The 21,999-nt window shown below is 42.0% G+C and overlaps 3 protein-coding genes across 5 annotated transcripts in view; 1 reads left to right on the forward strand and 2 right to left on the reverse strand.

Moving 5' to 3' along the window:
* abcb11a (ATP-binding cassette, sub-family B (MDR/TAP), member 11a) overlaps nt 1-18,019 on the forward strand; it is a 31,124-nt gene extending 13,105 nt beyond the window's left edge. For both annotated transcript variants that reach the window (XM_086051947.1, XM_086051945.1), the window contains exons 3-29: nt 5,586-5,641; nt 5,905-5,920; nt 6,427-6,484; nt 6,726-6,967; nt 7,528-7,612; nt 7,722-7,855; nt 7,931-8,102; nt 8,580-8,704; nt 8,783-8,957; nt 9,029-9,142; nt 9,237-9,347; nt 9,750-9,875; nt 9,946-10,149; nt 10,252-10,422; nt 10,502-10,691; nt 11,683-11,767; nt 11,844-11,952; nt 12,377-12,544; nt 12,646-12,750; nt 12,834-12,995; nt 13,789-13,992; nt 14,095-14,336; nt 14,431-14,587; nt 15,280-15,477; nt 15,555-15,761; nt 16,495-16,641; nt 16,758-18,019. In XM_086051947.1, coding sequence (XP_085908073.1) covers nt 5,596-5,641; nt 5,905-5,920; nt 6,427-6,484; nt 6,726-6,967; nt 7,528-7,612; nt 7,722-7,855; nt 7,931-8,102; nt 8,580-8,704; nt 8,783-8,957; nt 9,029-9,142; nt 9,237-9,347; nt 9,750-9,875; nt 9,946-10,149; nt 10,252-10,422; nt 10,502-10,691; nt 11,683-11,767; nt 11,844-11,952; nt 12,377-12,544; nt 12,646-12,750; nt 12,834-12,995; nt 13,789-13,992; nt 14,095-14,336; nt 14,431-14,587; nt 15,280-15,477; nt 15,555-15,761; nt 16,495-16,641; nt 16,758-16,958 — 3,954 coding nt within the window. In that variant the 5' untranslated portion in view covers nt 5,586-5,595 and the 3' untranslated portion in view covers nt 16,959-18,019. The remainder of the gene's footprint in view (nt 1-5,585; nt 5,642-5,904; nt 5,921-6,426; nt 6,485-6,725; nt 6,968-7,527; nt 7,613-7,721; nt 7,856-7,930; nt 8,103-8,579; nt 8,705-8,782; nt 8,958-9,028; nt 9,143-9,236; nt 9,348-9,749; nt 9,876-9,945; nt 10,150-10,251; nt 10,423-10,501; nt 10,692-11,682; nt 11,768-11,843; nt 11,953-12,376; nt 12,545-12,645; nt 12,751-12,833; nt 12,996-13,788; nt 13,993-14,094; nt 14,337-14,430; nt 14,588-15,279; nt 15,478-15,554; nt 15,762-16,494; nt 16,642-16,757) is intronic.
* Nucleotides 188-3,432, reverse strand: LOC147136660 (retinol dehydrogenase 7-like). Of its 2 annotated transcripts, XM_086051970.1 has the most exons (5): nt 3,290-3,432; nt 2,606-2,922; nt 1,960-2,218; nt 1,717-1,880; nt 188-484 (listed from the first exon to the last, which is right to left on the reverse strand). In XM_086051970.1, the coding sequence occupies exons 2-5, from the start codon at nt 2,916-2,918 to the stop codon at nt 261-263; spliced, it is 960 nt and encodes a 319-aa protein (XP_085908096.1). In that variant the 5' UTR covers nt 2,919-2,922; nt 3,290-3,432; the 3' UTR covers nt 188-260. The 2 variants fall into 2 exon arrangements, with proteins under 2 accessions (XP_085908096.1, XP_085908095.1); XM_086051969.1 differs by lacking the exon at nt 3,290-3,432 and having other exon boundaries at nt 2,606-3,283.
* Nucleotides 18,020-18,379: 360 nt separating the features above from the next.
* Nucleotides 18,380-21,519, reverse strand: LOC147136661 (glucose-6-phosphatase 2-like). The gene is made up of 5 exons (XM_086051965.1): nt 21,123-21,519; nt 20,757-20,870; nt 20,426-20,533; nt 20,051-20,172; nt 18,380-18,947 (listed from the first exon to the last, which is right to left on the reverse strand). Exons 1-5 carry the CDS (start codon nt 21,419-21,421, stop codon nt 18,436-18,438), a joined length of 1,155 nt encoding a protein of 384 aa, XP_085908091.1. The 5' UTR covers nt 21,422-21,519; the 3' UTR covers nt 18,380-18,435.
* Nucleotides 21,520-21,999: the final 480 nt, after the last annotated feature.

The following is a 21,999-nucleotide window of genomic DNA, read 5'->3' on the forward strand; positions in this document are numbered from 1 at the left end:
GTGGGCAACTTTTAATGATCCGGTTAGCAATGCAGACAATTAACTGTTTCCATCCGTAGTACAGGGTCTAAAAGGTATAAAACCCACCATGAGGATCCCAAATTAGGAAAAATACTATATAAATGTAATGTACATACTTAACTAAGAGGAAATAATAAGGACACGACAGTGCACCAAACACCGATGATATGGTGGATCATTTATAGGAAAGATGAAGTACTCAAACAGTGGCAACACCAAAGGAAGACTCCCGTTGGATCTTAGTACACAGACGCTTCAATCTTGGGGCTGAATTTAAGGAAGAAGCCATCAGTGATGAAGGAGGGCATGTAGGACAGAGGCAGCCAGATGAACTTGGCATCCCATCCGGGCGAATAACGCGTACGGGGGTGGACGGCGGCGATGGCGTGCTCCATGCAGCCGACCACCTTCATCAGGTCGCTATCAGTCAGGAGTTTAAATCTTGAATCAACTGCTCGGAGCGCTACAACGAAGAGCACACACAGAGCAGTCGCTATTCAGTTGGAACACTGTGACTTTTTTTTTTTTTTTTTTGTAAATAGTGTAACGTGCTACTGTTTGCAGAATAAGAAACATCCAAGTAAGATTGTCGGGTGCCAGGGGGCGGAGCCAGAACGTGGCTAGTGGGTGGGCCTGGAAAAATCAGGGTGAATATTTCTCCCACCCAGCACAATCCTCCTGTCCTGACACATTGTATATTCAAATAAAATGGCAAACTAAATAATATGAAGTTCAGATCTTCCTAAGACAACCATAATTATGTCATTCTTAATATTCATATGTAAAGTATATATTTTTTTACATGAATCTGACTTGGGTGGGCAGTCTGTCAATCTGGGTGGCCCTGTGCACACCCAGGCCCACCCATGGCTCCGCCCTTGTCGGGTACACAGTGTGATGATAAAACATTGACTACTTTTGAAAAACAAACTGCTCTCTGTTCAGCCTGCACTCTAAAAACAGTCGGGTTAAAAATAACACCATTTTGGGTCAAAAAAGGACCGATCCACTACTTGGGTCTATTTGACCCAATTTTCTGGATTATTTTTGCGGAAAACTGGGTTGTTGTTGTTTTTGCAGAAAACAGCCCCGAAAAACTGGGCTGTTTTGTACAAAACAACCCAAGAAGGTGGGTCGAATTGACCGAATTTGTGGATTGGTCCATTTTTGACCCAAAAATGGTGTGATTTTTAACCCAACTGTTTTTAGAGTGTGAAGTAAACCTTGAAAGGAAAGCCGAAACTGTCCCAGATCCTACCGTCCTATTACAAACAAATGAAGCCGCAGCCCTCGGTGTAGCTACTGCTTGTCTCCCCCTCCTTATTAACTCATTCAGTACCAGACTTTATCAGACCCTCTGTGAAATGACATATAAATATGTCGTTGGCATAGAATGAGTTAAAAGCAAAGCTAGGGCTGTTAAAACTATGACAATTATATTATCAATCAACCAATCACGGCTGACCTGTTTTCTGAATCTGAGCCGTGATTGGTCGTCGTGAGCGGTTGTGATGTCATTTTCAGTCGACAGAAGACAAAATGGCCGCCCCCGGAGACGGCTAAAAACGAGTCGATTAACACTTATTTATTTTTATCTGTTTCAACTAGTGGGCTTGCATAGAACATATTCTTGAAAAAAAGGAAAAAAGGTTTGCGTTGACTTCCACTTTAAGTGACAAGGCACAAAAAACTCACCACACTCCAAATAGTCTGGTCCATAGTCATCTTTTACGTCCTGCGGCAGTCTGTCCCAGATCCTCCTTGCGTTTTTCGCCAAGATCTGCGTGTCAGTGACGTATGTTTTGAAGCAGCCAGGCTCGATGCACAACACTTTGACTCCAAATGGCGCCATGTTCAATCTGAAGTAGGGATTGAGCTAAAATGATGATGATGATCCGCATCTCTGCTAGAGGAACAACATGTGGAGTTAGCTCTGACCGCAGGCTATCGTTGAAGGCCTCCACGCCGTATTTGGACACGCAGTAGGGTCCGCCGAACGGGCTGATCCTCCCGAACACGCTGGCCACGTTCACCACCCTGCCCCGGGCCTTCTTGACGAGAGGGAGGACGCTCAGGGTCACGTCGATCACGCCCACCAGATTGACGGCCAGCATGCCCCTGTAGTCCTCAACGGTGAGCCAGTCTGTGGGGGCTCCTGGCACAGCGATGCCCGCGTTGTTCACAACGGCCCACAGCCCTGAAAACACACGCAGAGATGGACATATTCACCTTTGCGCCATTCTCACATACGCCTGCCTCGTCTAGTGAGACAGAAAGAGCCGCACAGACGCACCTAAAATAATAATCCATTGTGTATATGTTGGAAGTTCATTTGTGGTACAATTACACTTTCAACTACTAAATGTCGGAAACTACCAAGATTCTTGTGGGGCATCAATTACTGCTCACATTTTTTTTTGCTAGTCACGGCAGGGCGCGGCCACGATTCACACATGTTTCATAAGGCTGAAATTTACACCGAGTCAGAGTCAATCAAAAATGAGCATCGTCATATGGGTAAAGGCACAATTTTTGTTACAGATCTTCCATCACTCCGCGGGTGTTCCTACTGATGTCACCTTACCTTTCTGGCCTACGAGAGTTTTGATGAGAGCTGTGGCCTGTCCAACGCTAGCCGAGTCAGTGACGTCCAAATGAAGTGTGGTCAGTCTGTCAGAGGAGGTCTTCTTCAGCTCATCTTCGCCCTTGTCGGTGTAACAGCCTGCGATCACGCGGAAGCCCAGCTTATCCAGATGCTTGGCCAGTAAATGCCCAAAGCCAGTGTCACAGCCGGTGATGTAGACATGTTTATCTCCCTTGTTTGCCACGCGTTTGGACTCCTTGAACCACCTGTAGACAAACCACAAGGGCAGCAGCCCCAGGATATACAGGAACATCTGCCTAGAGGAGCAAATAACAGTAGAAACTGCAGAGTTTGATACCGTGGACCACAATATTTTAGTGGCTCTATTACAGCACCTACGAGCGGTGGTGCTCCGGATTGGTTTAAATCGTATATGGCAGACGGAACTACGTGTATGTGCGAGCCTTAGTATTTATGAGCCCTGCTCAACTCATCTGAGCTTATCATAAGGGGGGTAAGAAAAAACAAGTTTGACGAGTTATCAAGATACAAGTACAAATACAATACAAACATTTCACTAATGCAGACGTTACGTAGTCTACTCACAGTTCGCCTCAAATGCACTTAAATTAATTATGCAACTAAGTGTAAGCTAAATGCACCGAGTAAATTTTTTAAACTTACGGTACTCGTAAATTCCTTATCACTGACAAAACCAGGCAGTCGTTTCGTTAATGGGCGTGGGACGTGGGTAGAACGTTTGCTACTTTTTTTTTTTTTTTTTGGCGTCCGTGGTTTATATCCAGTTTTCCGGGTAAGTCTGCAAAAGAAGGTGAAAGCGGCGCCACCTGCTGGAATTGTTTTGAATGGACATCTGCCTCGCGGTTGAGAGGTTCTAGATCAGGGGTTCACCAACTCCGGTCCTCGAGGGCACCTGTCCTGCAGGTTTTCCATCTCTCCCGACTGTAACACACCTGTTAAATTGATCAGGATCGTTATCAGGCTTCTCAAGAGCTTGCTGCCTGCAGCCCTCGAGGACCGAAGTTGGTGACGCCTGTTCTGGATTCTAATAAAAAAAAGAATACAAATATAATATACTCCAATATCGTTGAAAGAAAATTAAAATTACAGTGTGCACTACCATGCTGCCCTCTTATATGTATATAAAAACATGTGTTTTTTAATCATTTATCTATTTACAAAAATCTAATGTTGCAAAGGGGGAATCAAATGAATCGTATCTTTCACTTTTACAACTGTCCGCATTGTAACCGAATATAATATAGTAAAATTATATTATATAATTAAGAAAATGATGATCGTATTAAGAGTCCATACCATTCCAGCTCCGTGAAGGAGATCCTGAGAGTTTGTTTTTATTGCAGTGTTGTCTTGGACTGGAGTCCCACCTTCCTCTGATATTATCAATCACTTGTGTTGGGAATACATATCAGATCATCTGTAAACAGAGAGCAAATTCCAAATCCAAACACATGTCCAGGCGGGCATTCACCTTTAATTGGCATGTTATTTATGTATTTATTTATGTGCATCTAAAATGTAAACAGTGAAATTAATAAGCTCTTATGATTTCCATCATCAGTTTATCATCGCTCTGTCTAAGAAGCCGTAGAGCAAAATCCAACTGAATTTGACCTCAAGAAGTGATGAATGAACAAACATGATGATTTAAAAAAAATGTTTTTAATTATATTACATTACAAGGGATTTACATTGGTGAGGTATGCTGAAGTAAGTCTGGTCATCTCACAAATCTTGGTGGCGTTCGATTAAATGGGCCAAAGGATGAAATCATTTTAATCATTAAAAGTCAAATGTCCTTTCACATAGTTGACGATCTGCATTCCGGTGAGTGCACTTCCACTTCTCATGCACTTGACCACAACTAATGGCCTTAAGGTCATTAAACTCATTTTACAATCACCTCTGATAACATCTTGGGCACATTCATAAATACAATAGTTTTTCTTCAAAATGACATCAAAATCTTCCCGTTTTGAAAGTCCCATAAATTGTTGAAATGAAAACATCGGGCTTCCCAGCTTGAAATCCATATTTTTATTCTTGAGAAATTGATTTTCTCTCCAAGAATTGAGAGTGTAACAAGCCACAATGCTGACACAAGCCTTATCAGTATAACGGGGCTACAGATAATAGTAGTAGGGGAGGGGCATAGGTTGTCTTATTAACTCCTGCCGTGTTTAAAAAAAAAAAGAAACCGCACATTCTCCGAGAGTCGTCCTGCTCAGGTACAGTATTTTTTTTGTCCCCCCCCAGCTGAAGCAGCATTGCTTTATTATCATTACTTGTACTTACAGGTGACCATTCATATGTTTACATTGTTAAAATAGATTGATTTGAAATAGTGTGTTGATATCAACGGCTGGTTTGCGTGTCTGCCTCACAGCCAAAAGTTTTAGGTTTATATCTCAGCTACGAACTTGCATGTACTCACTGTGCCTGTGTGGACGGGTACTCGGCTTCCCCATGGCATAAAAAAAAAAGCTGATGTTTGGTTTATTGAAGACTCTGAATTGCTCATAGGAGTGAATGTGAGTATGCACGGTTGCTCGTCTCTATCGACCCTGAGATTGAGAGTCCGCCACCTCTTGCTCAAAGTCAGCTGGGATGGGCTCCAGTTCACCCTGACCCTGACTAGTACAAGGGCTAGTAATGGATGAATGGGGGGGGGGGGGGGGGGGGGGGGGTGAAAAAAAAGAACACTGAGAATACAAGCTCACAACTCATCTACTTTATATAAAAGGGATCAAGTCAATAGCGTCAATTATTAACCGGACAGGAAGAATATGTTGCGATCGGTCTTTGTAGAATAAAGAAAAAAAATCTGTCCTTAAAAGTTGACCATTTTTAATAATTTGTTGAACTTTGTGAAGCTGATTGTTTCACTTTTACACATTAACCCCTTGTGATGGTCGCGTTGCTTTTTGTTCTTTTTCAGCACGGGCAACATGAAGAAAAGGATGAAGTTTACGCCACCACGTGTGACAGACGTAGGTGAGAGATCTCACACTGCACACACACGACACACACAAAAAAAAATACGACCAGTATGACTGTTACATTGTCTGCTACATATAAACATTTGCAATAGCATAACATCAATTTAATTCAAAAAATATAATGTTCAACAGAAAATATCAACTTTATAGTATAAAATGGGGATGTTTCAAAGGCACATTATTTTGAAACACAGTTTGTGCAGTTTTGCCTAAAAAAAATTGTTTTTCACATGTTTAAATCATTTTCCTCTTTTGCAGCAAAACAAAAGAATGGGTGAGTCGTTTTTCTGATTTTAGCCCTTAAAGCGGAAGTCAACCCAAACATATTTTTTTCAAGAATATGTTCTCAGCAGGCCCACTAGTTGAAACACGGGATTATGATAAATTTTGCGTTTGTGGAATATAAATTAAGCAGCAAAATGCACTCGTTTTTAGCCATCTCCGGGGGCGGCCATTTTGTCTTCTGTTGACTGAAAATGACATCGCAACCGCTCACAACGACCCATCACGGCTGACCTGTTTTCTCAATTTGAGCCGTGATTGGTCGTTGTGAGCAGTTGCGATGTCATTTTCAGTCGACAGAAGACAAAATGGCCGCCCCCGGAGATGGCTAAAAACGAGTGGATTAACACTTATTTCACAAACGCAATATTTCTCAGCATGCCTTGGTTCAACCAGTGGGCCTGCATAGACTATATTCTTGAAAAAAATATGCTTGGGTTGACTTCCCCTTTAAATAATATTGTAGGCAACAATGTTGATGAAATGGAATGTTTACAGGGATGAAAAGAAACAGAAGAAAGAACAGAATACGCTCAGTGTTGGATACTTTCAGCTGGTAAAAAAAAATACACCTCACATTAAAATAAATGTATAACACATACTGGTACATTTCATCGATTTTTATTAGATTTCATTTCTTCCACTATTTGCTTACCTCCTTTTGTTGCATTGTGCCATTTCATGAATTCACTCTTAAAGTCTACAGTAATTTGTAGAGCAGGATACTTTTCTCCATCTGTGACCATTTCACGTAATCAATCTCAATATCAAGATATTATCTATTTTCTACTGCGCAGTTCCGATTTGCCACCTGGAAAGAGGTTGTGATGATGGCGGTGGGGAGCGTGTGCGCGCTCGTACATGGTGCCGCCGCCCCTCTCATGCTTCTGGTGTACGGCATGATGACCAACACCTTTGTGATTTATGAGTTGGAGGTGCAAGAACTGAAAGACCCAAACAAAACGTGTCTGCACGACACCATCCACTGGACAAATGGCTCCGTTTATGAGCCCGCCGAAAATGTTACTGTTGTCTGTGGGTGAGTCGCTTTCAATTCAGTGGTCATGTTTTTTTTGTTTTTTTTAATAGAATGAAAGAATATGTTCCATGAAAGCCCACTCGTTGAAACAAGGCATTCTGATAAATATTGAGTTAATCCGCCAGTTTTTAGCCATCTCAGGGGGCGGCCATTTTGTCACTTCTGTCGACTGAAAATGACATCACAACTTCTCAGGGCTCAGGTAACGACCAATCACGGCTGACCTTTTTTCTGAAGCCCAGCCGTGATTGCTCGTTACCTGAGCAGTTGTGATGCTAACAAAATGGCCGCCCCCTGAGCTAGCTAAAAACGGGTGGATTTCTCATATTCCACAAATATTAATCAGAATGCCGTGTTCAGACTAGTAGGCCTGCATAGAACATATTCTTGAAAAAAAATGTGTTTGGGGTGATTTCCCATTTAAGTTCAATGAATCTGCCGCAAAGCAAAAACAAAACAAAAAATACATCAGAAAATTACAGTCAATTCAACTCAGGTCACTTCCAACTTCCAAATACGAACCAGTTCCTCCTGACTTAGTGATTTCATTCCCTCGACAGGGTAGATATTGAAGCCCAGATGACAGTGTTTGCATACTACTATATTGGAATTGGAATTGGAGTTCTGTTTCTTTGTTATTTTCAAGTAAGTTTTCCATACCGTGCTTTCTAGAGTGCCCCAATAGGAGCGGAATGATATTACAGAATACTATTGTGGTACATTGATGAGGTCAAATATGCCATTTTCCCTTCAGATTGTTCTCTGGGTGTCAGCCGCCGCGAGACAGACTCAGAGAATCCGAAAGACTTATTTCCGTAAAATCATGCAAATGGAGATGGGGTGGTTTGACTGCAACTCTGTTGGTGAACTGAACACAAGATTATCGGAGTGAGGCCTCGACCTGCATGTCAGGCTCAAGTCACTTTGTGGTTTGCATCGGATATTGTTCTACTCCCTTTTCAGCGATATCAACAAGCTCAACAACGCCATCGCCGACCAAGCGTCTTTCTTTATCGAGAGGATCTCCACCTTCGTGTTTGGCTTCATGGTCGGTTTCATTGGCGGCTGGAAGCTGACGTTGGTTGTCATCGCCGTGAGCCCCCTGATCGGTGTTGGCGCTGCACTGATGGCAATGGTACAGTTCTGGCTAAGATTCAGATAAAAAAAAAAAAAAAAGATACCAGATAGGTTTGGTGGTTTTCACCGTGGAAAATTTGGGAGACCACCGCAAGGATAAAAGGACGTTTTCAAGTGATGGAATTGGAAGTGTTAGTGGAAGGTAGTCAAAAGGCTATTGCTCACAAGTTGAACATGAGCGCATAAAAGTCACGTTTCGTTTGATTAACTCGTCCCAGCACCATTTACCACCGTTCATTGAGATGATCCAGATGCAAGAAAATGCGGGGTTGAAAGAAGTTTTCTCATTCATGTAGCATGACTCCTTCTTGTGACTGATCATTTTTCTTAACCGAGATTTGGCTCAGGTTTGATAAATCACATTGTGCCTCCTAAATTTTTTGTTCCATCCCCCCCCCCCCCCCCAGTATTTTGAGTAGGGTATGTGATGAGTATGAATTACAGGGATCTGGTGTGTTATTCTTCGTTCTTGTAGGCCGTGGCTAGGCTAACAGGACGAGAGCTAAAGGCGTACGCAAAGGCGGGAGCTGTGGCTGACGAGGTTCTGTCGTCCATTCGAACGGTGGCAGCGTTTGGTGGGGAGGACAAGGAGGCTAAAAGGTAGTCGTCTTTTTTTTTTTTTCCCAAACTGTCTTCAAAAAGGAGTGCATGTTAGACTTCAATTTAGAAATGATCCAGGTATGACCGAAACCTTGTGGAAGCTCAGAATTGGGGAGTGAAAAAAGGTGCGATTATCGGAATCTTCCAAGGATATCTGTGGTGCATCATTTTCCTCACGTTCGCTCTGGCCTTTTGGTACGGATCACAGCTGGTCATCGACACCAAGGAGCTATCCCCGGGGACTCTTATTCAGGTGCGTAAAAGCAACTCTTACCTTGAGCTTCTTAATAATCGCATGTCTGTGACGATCATCGATGTTTTCAGGTGTTTTTTGGAGTCCTGATAGCGGCAATAAACCTGGGTCAGGCCTCACCTTGTCTGGAGGCATTTGCTTCAGGTCGTGCAGCTGCAAAGACTATCTTTGAAACTATTGACAGGGTACAACTACCTTGTATCCATCCCAAGTCGAAAAATGCGTAGAAATGTTTTGCTCAGCATTCACACATTCAGTTTCATTCTTTTGTCTTGACAGGAATCGGAAATCAATTGTTTGTCTGACGATGGTTGTAAATTAGACAGAGTGAAAGGTGACATTGAGTTCCATAACGTCACATTCCACTACCCATCAAGACCTGACGTCATGGTAACAGCTGTTTTTCTCCAGCAGACGCACGCAGCACTCACTTGTGATATAACTAGGGATGTAACGATTCACTCAAGCCCCGATTCGATTTTCAGTTCCCGATTTTCGATTCGATTCGATGTTTTAAAAATTGCTACCATGCTTGCCTCTGTGCGCTAGTGTGGTTCTGCAGCCATCCACAAACGCAATACGCAATGGTGTTTGGCGCAAAAACTTAATTTGATCTTCAAAATGTGCTACGCATCTGGAATGAAAAAACATTTCAAGACCTCATTTTCGAGATGAAATAACCAACACGATTTGTTTCGATTCATTGATTCGATGAATCGAAACAAATCGCTTTTGAATCGCTTTTCGGTTAATCGTCACATCCCTAGATATAACTAATCAATATTTTTTTAGATTCTGAATAACCTAAGCGTGCAAGTGAAAGCAGACGAAACCACCGCTTTTGTCGGACCAAGCGGATCAGGGAAGAGCACAGCAGTTCAGCTCATCCAAAGGTTTTATGACCCCAAGGAAGGGATGGTGAGGAAAATATCCTCAGATACGTTGGACTGATGAGGAACATTTTGAGACCGAGAGTTTTATTTTTTAGGTGACTTTGGACGGACACGACATCCGAAGTTTAAACCTCAAGTGGCTCCGCTCACTTATTGGCATCGTAGAGCAGGAGCCGGTGCTGTTTGCCACGACAATTGCGGACAACATACGCTTTGGAAAATCTGGAGTGAGCATGGAGGAAGTAATCCAAGCAGCAAAAGAAGCCAATGCCTATCATTTTATAATGGATCTTCCACAGGTATGTTTATGTTAACTCGAAGCCCCTTTATCCACTTCATGGCGGTTTATGGTAGCGTTATGGCTGTATGATATGTTATATCATACATTCCTTATTTTCTAGAAATTTGATACTTTGGTGGGTGAGGGTGGAGGTCAGATGAGCGGAGGGCAGAAGCAGAGGATTGCCATCGCTCGAGCTCTGATCCGGAATCCCAAGATCCTGCTGTTGGATATGGCGACGTCAGCCCTGGACAACGAAAGCGAAGCGGTTGTCCAGAAGGCGTTGGACAAGGTACGCATCTGCCGATACTCGTTCACTTTACCGGCCTCATCGAACACCGTGTGTCGTGAATTGACGCTTTCAACGGCAGGTGCGCGGAGGCAGGACCACCATTTCGATAGCCCACCGTCTTTCCACCATCAGGAAAGCGGACGTCATCGTTGGATTTGAACGTGGGCAGGCGGTGGAAAAGGGAAGCCATAGCCAGCTCCTGGAAAAGGAAGGTGTCTACTTCACCCTGGTCACCCTGCAGAACCACGCTGTACCAAACACAGCTAATGGTGGGTACATAGAATCCTTAAAAGTGGAAGTCAGCCCAAACATATTTTCTTCAGGAATATGTCCTATGCAGGCCCACTAGTTGAAACAAGGCAATGTGATTAATATGAAATATGAGTATTCTGTCTTCACTAGTGTTTAGCAACTAGCTTTACAGATCGCTAACAGCTTTTCCAATTAAGACCAGGAAGCTTCTTGCTGTTTTGGTACTTTACTGGATGTTGACTGTAAAACTGTAACATACAAAACATAGCAACACAATCATGTCATACGTAGTTTGAAACAATATAGACTTGAATCAGCCACTGACATTAGCTGCAAACCCTAAAAAACGGGATCGTTTGTAACCGTTAGCATAATGCTAATTTACGTGGGCGTTGCCAAAGGGATGCTAGCTCTAACTAGCGACTAGTAATTTATGTCAAATTCGGAACTTCAAACACAATTAAAACATAAATTCTGGAAACTAGTGCAAGCAAACACTCCTCACAACAGTATACTTATAGAGAGATATTTCTGTAGCCAAAATCACATTCTACAGGCTTCAACACTATGGATGTAAGAGCATTTCCTGGACTACTAATACACTAGCACTCAAGGGTCAAAATCATACAAAACTAAAAAAAAAAAAAAATACACTTTCTCCACAAGAGGGCAGTACAATGAGTTAAGAAGCAAAATCCACCCGTTTTTAGCCATCCCCGGGGGCGGCCATTTTGTCACTTCTGTCGATTGAAAATGACATCACACACCCGCAGGGCTCATTATGGGCATATGGATAGATAGACTCCAATAACTATACGCAATTTGCATATTTCTAGTCCATAATCCAAGTCAAGAATATTACGACCAAAAGCTCTCTGAGCTCAACCTCACATGTTCCCCCTGTGGATGAAATCGTGGTGGGTCCTGACTTTTCTAAATTTCAGAAGTGATGCTGGAGCTTTAATACGAACTGAGGACGAGCCTGACCGATGACTTTTCGTTTGCCAGATTTTGCCAGCGGAGCTGCTGCTGAGGAAAACTTTGAAACAAAAGCGAGATCTTTCAGTCGAGGCAGCTGCAGGTCAAGTAAAAGGTGCAGTGAAATAAACTGGAAAGAAGACAATATCAGGAGATTATCTGACACAAAATTGATTGTTGTTATCCGACAGGAGCTCAGTTCGGTTGCGATCTCAGAGCAACTTGTCCGGTGATTTTGGCCCCGACACCGTATCAAACAGCCTCAGGATCCTTTCCAGCCAGAAGATCATACCAGACATTGTATGCTTTTTGTTATGTGAAAACATTGCTGTTATCTGTCATGGGTAATTGCTAATTGGGATAACTTAAAGTGGAAGTCAACCCAAACATATTTTTTTCAAGAATATGTTCTATGCAAGTCCGCCAGTTGAAACAAGGCGTTCTGTTCAATATTATATTTACAGTTTGTGGAATAAAAGTTAATCCACTCGTTTTTCAGCCATCTCCGGGGGCGGCCATTTTGTCATTTCTGTCGACTGAAAATGACATCGCAACTGCTCAGGGCTCAGATAACGACCAATCACGACTCAGCTTCAGAAAACAGGGCAGACATGATTGGTCGTAACCTGAGCCCTGAGCAGTTGTGAGTGACTGGGCTTGCACAGAACATATTCTTTAAAAAAAAAAATGGGTTGACTTCTGCTTTAATGTGAATCACGAACAGCCAGAGTACGAGGAAGAGGAGGACGAGCATCTTGAACCAGCCCCGATTTCCCGGATCCTCAAGTACAACCAGTCAGAGTGGCCCTACATGCTACTGGGCTCTCTGGGGGCTGCAATCAATGGCTCGGTTAACCCGATCTACGCTGTGCTCTTCAGCCAAATTCTAGGGGTACATGCGCCTTTTAGGTTCATTTTAGGTTCATTTGTTTACCGCTTCAGAAACTTAAGATGTTGACCTGGTTTTTTTTTTGGTTTTTTTTGTGCGCACAGACCTTTGCCTTAGCGGACGTAAATAAGCAAAGGGAGCAGATCAACGGGATATGCGTTCTGTTTTGCATCGTGGCGGTGACAAGTGTTTTCTCACAGTATTTACAGGTTGGCACAAAAGCTGATAAATTTGCAAATTTGAACAAGAAAGGTGCTACGAATCAATAAGACGGTTTGGTTGGATATTGCAGGGATACGCCTTTGCAAAGTCGGGAGAGTTGCTGACACGTCGTCTAAGGAAATTCGGCTTCCAGGCCATGCTGAAACAAGACATCGGCTGGTTTGATGACCTCCAAAACAGTCCCGGCGCACTGACCACCAGACTAGCTACTGACGCCTCCATGGTCCAGGGTGTAAGTGGTTCATTTTCCGCTATTTTGCTATTGCTAGCCTTGGCTGTTGCTAGCTTTCTCTTGTTTGTTTTCCAGCACTCATTTTGACCAAGTCAAATAATAAGTACAGAACAAGATCATTCCAAAAACATTAAACTAATTTCCGTGAACTGTTGGGTGAACGGTGGGATCAATAGAAATGCCCACCCTCCAGAATCCTAATGGCCATTAAAGCAGCACTGGGCAAGAATTCGACCTGAACAAAATGTTTTTACAACTCTTTTGATGAAACATTGACTTACAAACTAGTTGAATGGGACTTTTGTCGTGCCCTGGGGGGGGGTCTGTATGTTTTTTACTGGCACTCAGCAACTTTGAGGAGGATGGGAGCAACCCTGGCACACCAAAAAAAATACAAATGTCCTGAATTGCTTTACAGAATACTGACTTCCTCCTTTCGCTATAAGAATTCGAACGTCTACGCACTATTACAGGTGTCATGGCAGAAGCCCTAAAACAAACAAACAAACAAGAGTATTGTTTAAACAAAATTAGATTCATTACCTCATCGCTATTCACCTTTCACACAGCCACTGGAAATAGAAATGTAATTCAGTCCAACTTGCAGGCCAGCGTGAGCTCAGGATTTCACCACACTATGGTTGACTTTTGCCAAAACACTACCGCTTTTGTCCACATGGCGCCGCCATAATCAACAAAAACTGACATGACACAGTGTTGCTTTAATTAGAATATTGCTTAACAACACAATCAAAATAAATAATAATAAAGTGCTTTGTTTTGTGTATCTTAGGCGACAGGATCTCAGATTGGCATGATCGTCAATTCCCTGACCAACATTGGAGCCTCTTTCATCATCGCCTTCTACTTTAGTTGGAAGTTAACCTTGGTCATTATGTGCTTCTTGCCACTCATCGGGCTCTCCGGACTCTTGCAAGCCAAAATGTTGACAGGTTTTGCAAACGAAGATAAAAAAGCACTGGAAGACACTGGCCAGGTTAGCGCAAGCGCCTACATATATATAATCCCGGGCTAATTTAAATATATTATCCTTAAAGTCGACTTTTTTTTTTTTTTTTTTTTTTTTTTTTTTTTGCAGGTTTCCAGTGAAGCTCTTGCCAACATCAGAACCATCGCCGGTTTGACCAAAGAGAGCTCATTTGTGGAGTCATATGAGCAAACACTTGAGTCTCCGTATAAATCTGCCAAGAAGCGAGCTAACATCTACGGGCTTTTTTTTGGCTTGTCCCAGTGTGTGATCTTCATGGCGTACGCTGCCTCATTTCGATACGGAGGCTATCTTGTCAACGCTGACGGGCTGCAGTACGTAATAGTTTTCAGGTGGGTAAAATCATTTCTGCTTTTTTTTTTTTTAAAAGTCATATTTCCAACTATATCGTATGCGTTTAGTAGTTCTGCCGTATTGTTTCTCCAGGGTGATATCGGCAGTAGTCATCAGTGGGACTGCGCTGGGCAGAGCTTCTTCTTTCACTCCAGATTACGCCAAAGCCAAGACGGCCGCTGCTCACTTTTTCAAACTTTTGGATCGAACGCCTAAAATCAGCATCAGCAGCGCAGATGGAGAGAAATGGGTTTGTACATAACACAAGAGAAATGCAAATGCGAAGAAATGTTTGCCAAACCAAAACGTATACCTCATGAGAAAGTGGAAATCAACCCAAAGGTATTTTTTTCAAGAATAAGTTCCCAGCAGGCCCACTAGTTGAAACACGGCATTCTGATTAATTTTGCGTTTGTGGAATATAAATTAAGCAGCAAAATTCACTGACGGCTGACCTGTTTTCTAAATCTGAGCCGCGATTGGTCGTTGTGAGCAGTTGTGATGTCATTTTCAGTCGAGTGAAGTGACAAAATGGCCGCCCCCTGAGATGGCTAAAAACCGGTGAATTTTGCTGCTTAATTTATATTCCACAAACGCAAAATTGATCAGAATGCCTTGTTTCAACTAGTGGGCTTGCATAGTACATATTCTTAAAAAGTGTGTTTGGGTTGCTTTCCACTTTAATGTAACAGTTCCCTTCACTCTCTTTGTTAGTTGTTTTATTGACAACGTTGTCTGTGTTGACAGAAAAAAACAGTACATACGTTAAATATATAATACTTGATAATGGATGGATGTTTTTTTCTTAATTGTATGAAGATTTTTGGCATTGGGTGCCCTTTTTTTATTTTTTATTTATTTTTATTTTTTTTCATTTGAACACCAACCCCCCCTGCACACGTGTGCCTGCTCTTGTGATTAATCTTAGTCTGTCATCCTCAGGATAATTTCAAGGGCGAAATAGAGTTTGTGAATTGTGAATTCACCTATCCAACACGTCCGGACGTGCGCGTGTTGAAAGGCCTGTTGGCGTCCGTGAAGCCGGGACAGACGTTGGCGTTCGTGGGGAGCAGCGGCTGCGGCAAAAGCACCAGTGTTCAACTGTTGGAAAGATTCTACGACCCGGACGAAGGGAAAGTCGTGCGTACGCTCCTTGGGAACGCTCACCTTGATCTCCGAATGACACAACACTTCCCGATGTCTGATTTTGATTACAGTTGATCGATGGCCGCCCGTCTCAGTCGGTGAACGTGCCCTTCCTGAGATCTCAGATCGGCATCGTGTCCCAGGAGCCCGTCTTGTTTGACTGCAGCATAGCGGAGAATATCCAGTATGGGGACAACACACGCAGCGTCAGCATGGAGGAAATCGTGGCGGCGGCCAAAAAAGCCTACCTTCATGACTTTGTGATGACGCTGCCAGATGTGAGAGCAAACTTTTTACTTTGATACATCAAGTACAAATGAAAATGGTTCATTTCAAGTCAAACGGCAAAAGTGACCGTTGACAGGGTGTGTATTAAAATACTCGGATATTTTTCGGGCTTCGTACAGGTGAATCTCAATAACTTACAATGTTGCAGAAAACTTAATTTAGTTAAGTAGTTCAATTCATTATTCTATAGATTCACTGCGCACATCGTGAAAGATTTCACTGTTAAAAAATATATTTTTTCATTATTTTGAACAGCGAACATTCACCATCACAAGAAATGAGAATATTATAACCAAAACGATCAGAATTTTAAAAAAAAAACAACCAGGAAAATGGCTTTCTGAAAAGTATTTTTCTGTGTGTTCAATGACTATATATATATATATATTTTTATGTTATTAAAAACAATAATCATTTATCAGTTCAGCATACTTTTCACCAAATTTAATCATAACAGTTCCATTATTATCATTGCATTTCTTGTAGCCGAGTGGCTAATTGATGGTAGTTAGTGGATAATTAGACATGTGGTGTCCTTTTTGACATAGCAGATTCTACATCTGGTTCCTCTCTATTAAAGACTAAAACAACTTATTATTTATGTTTAACGTAGCCGCCACTGCCTATAGTGTACAAAATGCATCATACAGTACTTGTTCCTCTGACACGCGCTGTAAGATTCCGCATCGCTAACCGTGAAGCATTTGTCTTTCTGTTTGTTAGAAATATGAAACCCAAGTCGGCGCACAAGGCTCCCAGCTATCAAGAGGACAAAAACAACGCATCGCTATTGCCAGGGCCATCGTCAGGAACCCCAAGATCCTGCTTCTAGATGAAGCCACCTCCGCTCTGGACACCGAGAGCGAGAAGGTAGTAATTTTTATGGATATAAAAACAAGCTCCTCCATATGATGCTTACTTACATTCTGACGACAAGATGATATGACGGGTTGCTTTTTTGCCCCCCCCCCCCCCCCTCCTCACAGACCGTCCAGTCAGCTCTGGATGACGCGAGAAAAGGTCGAACCAGCATCGTCATTGCTCACCGGCTCTCCACCATCCAGAACGCTGACATCATCGCAGTGATGTCAAATGGCGTGGTCATAGAACAAGGCACTCACGATGAACTCATGGCCAAGACCGGCGCCTATTACAAACTGGTCACAACCGGAGCTCCCATCAGCTAGAACGAGAACGTTCCCCAAAAATGCCGTTCTATTGCGAAATCGTGCTCATTTTTCTTGGGATTAAAAGGTTGCTCTCTCGTGGCCAGTGGATATAAAAAGTCTACACACCCCTGTTAAAATGCCAGTGTCAGTGATAAACTAACCTGTACAATCCAATGAAAAAAAAAGTTTTTACTCAAGAGGGGAAGGAAAATAACAGCGATAATGTGGTTGCACAAGTGTCCACATTATTGAAAAGACAAATAAATTCGTCAATGGCAGTGAATGAGTTAAACATTGACGGTGTGTGCTGACTCACGTTTGGTTTGAATGAGACGTGTCAGTTATGAACACAGACACATCCCAGTTCTAAGTACACTTGTGCAACCACATTATTTTACTTGATTATTTTCAAAACGACCCACAGTACTTTTCAATTGTGTTGCGCAAGTTATAGGTCACATTAATGCTGGAAAAGGTTTTGAAATGATTGATCGGGGGCTGGTTATTTTATCACACTTAAACCAGGGGTGTGTAGACCTTTTATATCCACTGCACATTTTCATCTTTTTTTTTTTTACTGCTTTTAAATATGTGCTGTATTTATTTGATTCTGTCAGGTAAGCGATGATATTGCTAATATTGTAATTATTATGAATTATTTGACTTGGAGAGGGACTAACTCTTGCACTGCAAAGCAGCTCTGCCTTTTTATCTAATGAGGACATTGGACTAATATTACAGAGGGGATAACGCACATGCTGCTTTGTTTGTTAACAAGTCACCTGACTACTCAGGACTCTTATGTAATGTGCCGAGGTGCCACTGGATGCTTAGCAACAACACACTGCGAGGAAAGACCTCAAATGGACGCTGATGGGGAGATGCACTAATCTGTCAAATGCAAATCGAATTTAATCGGAAACCCCCTTCTGCTTTGTAACACTTTGTCTGATTAATTGGTAAATGTATACCTCAACCGAGGCAAAACCAGGACTGAGTGTGTCCTTAACATGTACTTTCCAATTTTTAATCAAGGCTCTCATAATTTCATGTATTGATCATAATATTTTTCCATCTGCGCTTGCAAGTTTTGCGTAACATTTATAAAATGTGCCATATAAATATACCAATGGATTCATTTTGCACATGGATAAAAACAAGTTTGTCCTGTTATAGTAATACGATAAAAGTTATTATATTATTACAATATAGCATTGTTTTTGTTCATTGTTTAATCTTAGGGTATTGATAAAAATACTGAAGTCCAATTTGTGGTTTGCTAAAGTGACATCAGAATCACATTTTAAAATGAACCATTTTATTGAAACTTTAATTTACAACAAGTTTGACCATCACGTCGCATAGCTTTTCACTGAGCAATAAAATAAAAACAGAACCACATAAAAACATGTATAAAAATGCCCTAGACTTGTATATAATACAGTATATGTCATTGAATACAAATGAAATCAACACGTCATTGTTTTCTTTCCTTTTAAACAAGTTTCCTGTCCTCATCTCCCATCATCAGGCGAACACAGTAAGGAATAAGAGCGACCACAACAAAAGGAATTGAGGCGCTCTTACAAAAAGACAGCATGTAAAAAAGCGCCTCGGTGTGAGTAGGTATTTTCACCACGTCATACACTTGAAGGGTCGTGAGTGTGGCGGCCAAGCACAAGAGCTTAAATCGGATCTTGTGGCCGCTCTTGCCCTTACAACTCCGAATGAACATCTCAGAGTTGACGGCCAGGCCCAGTCCGAACAAGGCTCCCGAGTTTCTCACCAGCCCGGCGAAGGGTGTGGTGTCCAGGTGGAGCCAATCTGGATTAGCGCACCACCTTTTGGCTTTGGTGACTGACCACAGTGGATCCAAACCTGCCAGAGTGAGCAGCAGGTAGAAGCCGAGGGCGACGGCGAAGAGCAAAACATCGGTCTGGATGTACGCTTTCAAACTTGCATTGGAGACTGAGGGGGTGTGTTCGAATGCCTCAGCGACCAACATACCTACAAATTGCCAAAAAGATAGAAATGAAGGTGTAAGGAAAACTGATTTGAATCGGATCTTATTGGACCCCATCCGGAATACAGTATAAACCGCTACGTTTTTCATATAAAGCTGTGGCAATTGTGTGGATTTTTCGTTCGCCGCTAGGGGCGCTCTAACCGGAATTACAATACAATACATTGTCATAAACAGGATGTGACTGCAGGTGGAAGAGTTGAACAGGCGAGGGCGCTATGCGCTAGGTTATGAATTAGGTGGTATGCGGAAGTTAACTGACAAACTGGAGTGGTAGCGGGCAGTGAAATGAAGAGAAGTACTTTATTTTCTCTTGTCTCTGTTCCGTTTTCAGCAAAGTTGCTGCCGTGTTAAAAGGCACTGTTAGGAAATAATCTGTTCAGGTACATGTACATTTACAGTTCAAAATCGTTCTGTAAAATGTAGTAAATGTCGATTTTTTTCAACATAGATAGGTGCGGCTTATCTTTTTCATTATTATATTTTAAAATAGAGTGGGTGCGGCTTACAGTCCGGAAAATACGGTGTTTATATATACATATTTGATCAAACGTTTGAATGCACAGTTCCAACTGTTCAATGTTGCAGCTCTTTTTGCAAAACGTTCTGTTCTCTGACAAGTAGTTGTGCAATAAAATTCACATCACTTGTTTGATCCACGAAGTGACCAATAAATGTCCTGGTTCAATCAGAATTGGTATTTAAACATCATTTTGACATTGTGAGATCAAATCGACAACATTTAATGAACAACACCTCCGCATTGCGTGGCTTCATGATGTTCTCAAGGAATTGGCCAATGAGCTTTGTTATTTGTTTCACAGAGTGTTTTTTGCAGGTTGCAACAGAAATACAGAAAGATTGGAAGAGTCACAGAAAGGCAGATCCTTAAAACACTGTCATTAACTCTACTGTCAGCTCCTTGTTCGAGAACAGCAGGTTGTGCAAAAAGTACTGCAACGTAACTTGAAATTTTCACCCAGAAACGTACGCCTCTGAACTTTTTTTAAGTACCAAGTAGTTTATACTGTATGATAAGACACATAATTGAAAATAAACACATAGAAGAATATCAGACAAAACTTACCAGCGAGAAGACCGAGGATGACCTGATGAGGGAAATGCGTGGCAATGAAAATCCTGGACACACAAACACTTATCTGAATGATCCAAAAAGCAGCCCACAAGCAGGACTTCAGAAGCCAAAATCTGTAAAAACAAAATGAAAGAGTGGAAGATATGATTTTTAATGATAACGTTTGGGGCTGGAGTTCGGATCTGCTTGCTTGAGTGACCTTCCTGGCCATGTCTTCTGCTTCCTGCCACAGTCCAAAAACACGCACCATACTGTATGTTATTGGTTCATTGACAAAATGCATGCACATGTGCGCTTAGCCCTACATCACCTAAAGATATGCTCGATGCAGGAAAAGTCTAATGGGAACTGGATGGAGCGACGCACCTCTTCAAAGTGTGGTCCATGGTGACAGTGGAGGACCGAATAGCGTTGAGAGCAGACGTGATCATGACATACCAAACGCATGATGAGCCCATGGCATGACCGGATGGACTACCTGGACAACCAACAAGAGGTTGGCAACTGGAAGTGATTGTATATTATTTCATCAGACACTTCATTAGGCACACCTATACAAAGTAACATAGTTGCAGAAAGGTATTCATTTAACAATATGATAGATTTTTTTTTAATTTAAAAAAAAATCTTTGTCAAGGCCAGAAATCAAGTCATTTGGACTTGATTGAAAACGGTGAGTCGATAGCATTGTTGAAACCTACCTGGTCCCGTTTCACACGTTAAGTGAAATTGTTGCAAATGAGGGACAGAATCATTGTGGAAAAGGTGACTTTCATGCACCCACCAATAAGGTCGCTGGCCAAAGAGAATCCTGAAATCACAAGATCCTGATTACAATCTATTACCTAAATGAAATAGGTCTTGTAATAAATCTGACGTTGTTTATTGTTATACACATTAATAGATTGCTTATTTTTGTTAATACATTGGAAGAGGACCTTGAAAAAATGATCGCATATTAAATCGCAATACTGAGTGGGGGGAAAAAAATCGCAACTTTGCAAATTTTTCAAAATCATTCAGCCCTAAAATGAATGCTGTGAGCGACACCTATATGGCTTACCATTTAAAAATGAGATTGAACCAGTCTCCAAAAACAGCCGCCCACATCATCTTGGTGCCCACGCTGTGGCTCAGGTGGAACCACAGCGGGAAATAAACCGAGAAAATATTTCTTGGGTCGCCCACAGTTGAAATGAAGCCGAGGAAGTCACGGTATTCCCCGTAATTGTTCTGGAGATGCTGAATAACCAGAACCTCACTACTGTGGACGAAATCCATCTCAGGTTGATTCTCTGTGGCCAGGACTGAAAGAGTGACTTCTCTAGCATCGGTGGGAGCAACATAACCACTAAACCGCATCTCAGATAGCTTTATATGTCAACCCAGTGTCATGATAATAAATCATTCAGAGGTGCCATGGCAACAACGGCAAGCTCTTCCGTTTGCACAGAAGAAATCTTGGGGGGGTGCGTATGTTCCGTGCAGAGTCATGAGGGCACAGCACTTAAACGTGTTACAAAACTGTTAATGCCCTAACTGTCAGCCATTAGATATGTTACACGTCATTGCTTTGACAATTGTTAAATATTAGCCACTGTAAACACGAAAAGAAGAGCTCCCAACCTCCAGGACCAGCCTCATTTATTTTCTTTAGTTCCTCGCACAGCTGGTACCAGCAAATAAACACATATATGATTAACCATCACAACGTGTGTATCTAATGATTACATTGGTCAACAGCAAATTTTAATCAGACATGGCTTTATGTGTCCATAAACGTATTTCTGATGGTGATTTAAAAAAAAAAAAGAAAACATTTCTTTAGTTTGTTGTCCCCTCTAGCACATCACGTTTTTGAGATATTTTTATTTACTATTTTTTTTTTTTTTTGTTAAGTTTCACCTACCTAATTGAAACGTTTTATTAATGAATGGAGG

Source organism: Filicampus tigris, chromosome 14, assembly GCF_054856515.1.
Source record: "Filicampus tigris isolate MCC_2025a chromosome 14, RoL_Ftig_1.0, whole genome shotgun sequence".
NCBI classification, from domain to species: Eukaryota; Metazoa; Chordata; class Actinopteri; order Syngnathiformes; family Syngnathidae; genus Filicampus; species Filicampus tigris.

Bases quoted from the DNA above. Each gene is read 5' to 3' on its own strand.
- LOC147136660 (XM_086051970.1), bottom strand. From the start codon at position 2,918: ATGTTCCTGTATATCCTGGGGCTGCTGCCCTTGTGGTTTGTCTACAGG. The intron at 1,881-1,959 runs GTCAGAGCTAAC...TCCCTACTTCAG, and splicing joins GCCTTCAACGATAGCCTGCG to ATTGAACATGGCGCCATTTG. The intron at 485-1,716 runs GTGAGTTTTTTG...TCTTCGTTGTAG, and splicing joins ACCAGACTATTTGGAGTGTG to CGCTCCGAGCAGTTGATTCA.
- LOC147136661 (XM_086051965.1), bottom strand. From the start codon at position 21,421: ATGCGGTTTAGTGGTTATGTTGCTCCCACCGATGCTAGAGAAGTCACT. The intron at 20,871-21,122 runs GTAAGCCATATA...TTGTGATTTCAG, and splicing joins TTCAATCTCATTTTTAAATG to GATTCTCTTTGGCCAGCGAC. The intron at 20,173-20,425 runs GTGCGTCGCTCC...TTGTTTTTACAG, and splicing joins ATGGACCACACTTTGAAGAG to ATTTTGGCTTCTGAAGTCCT.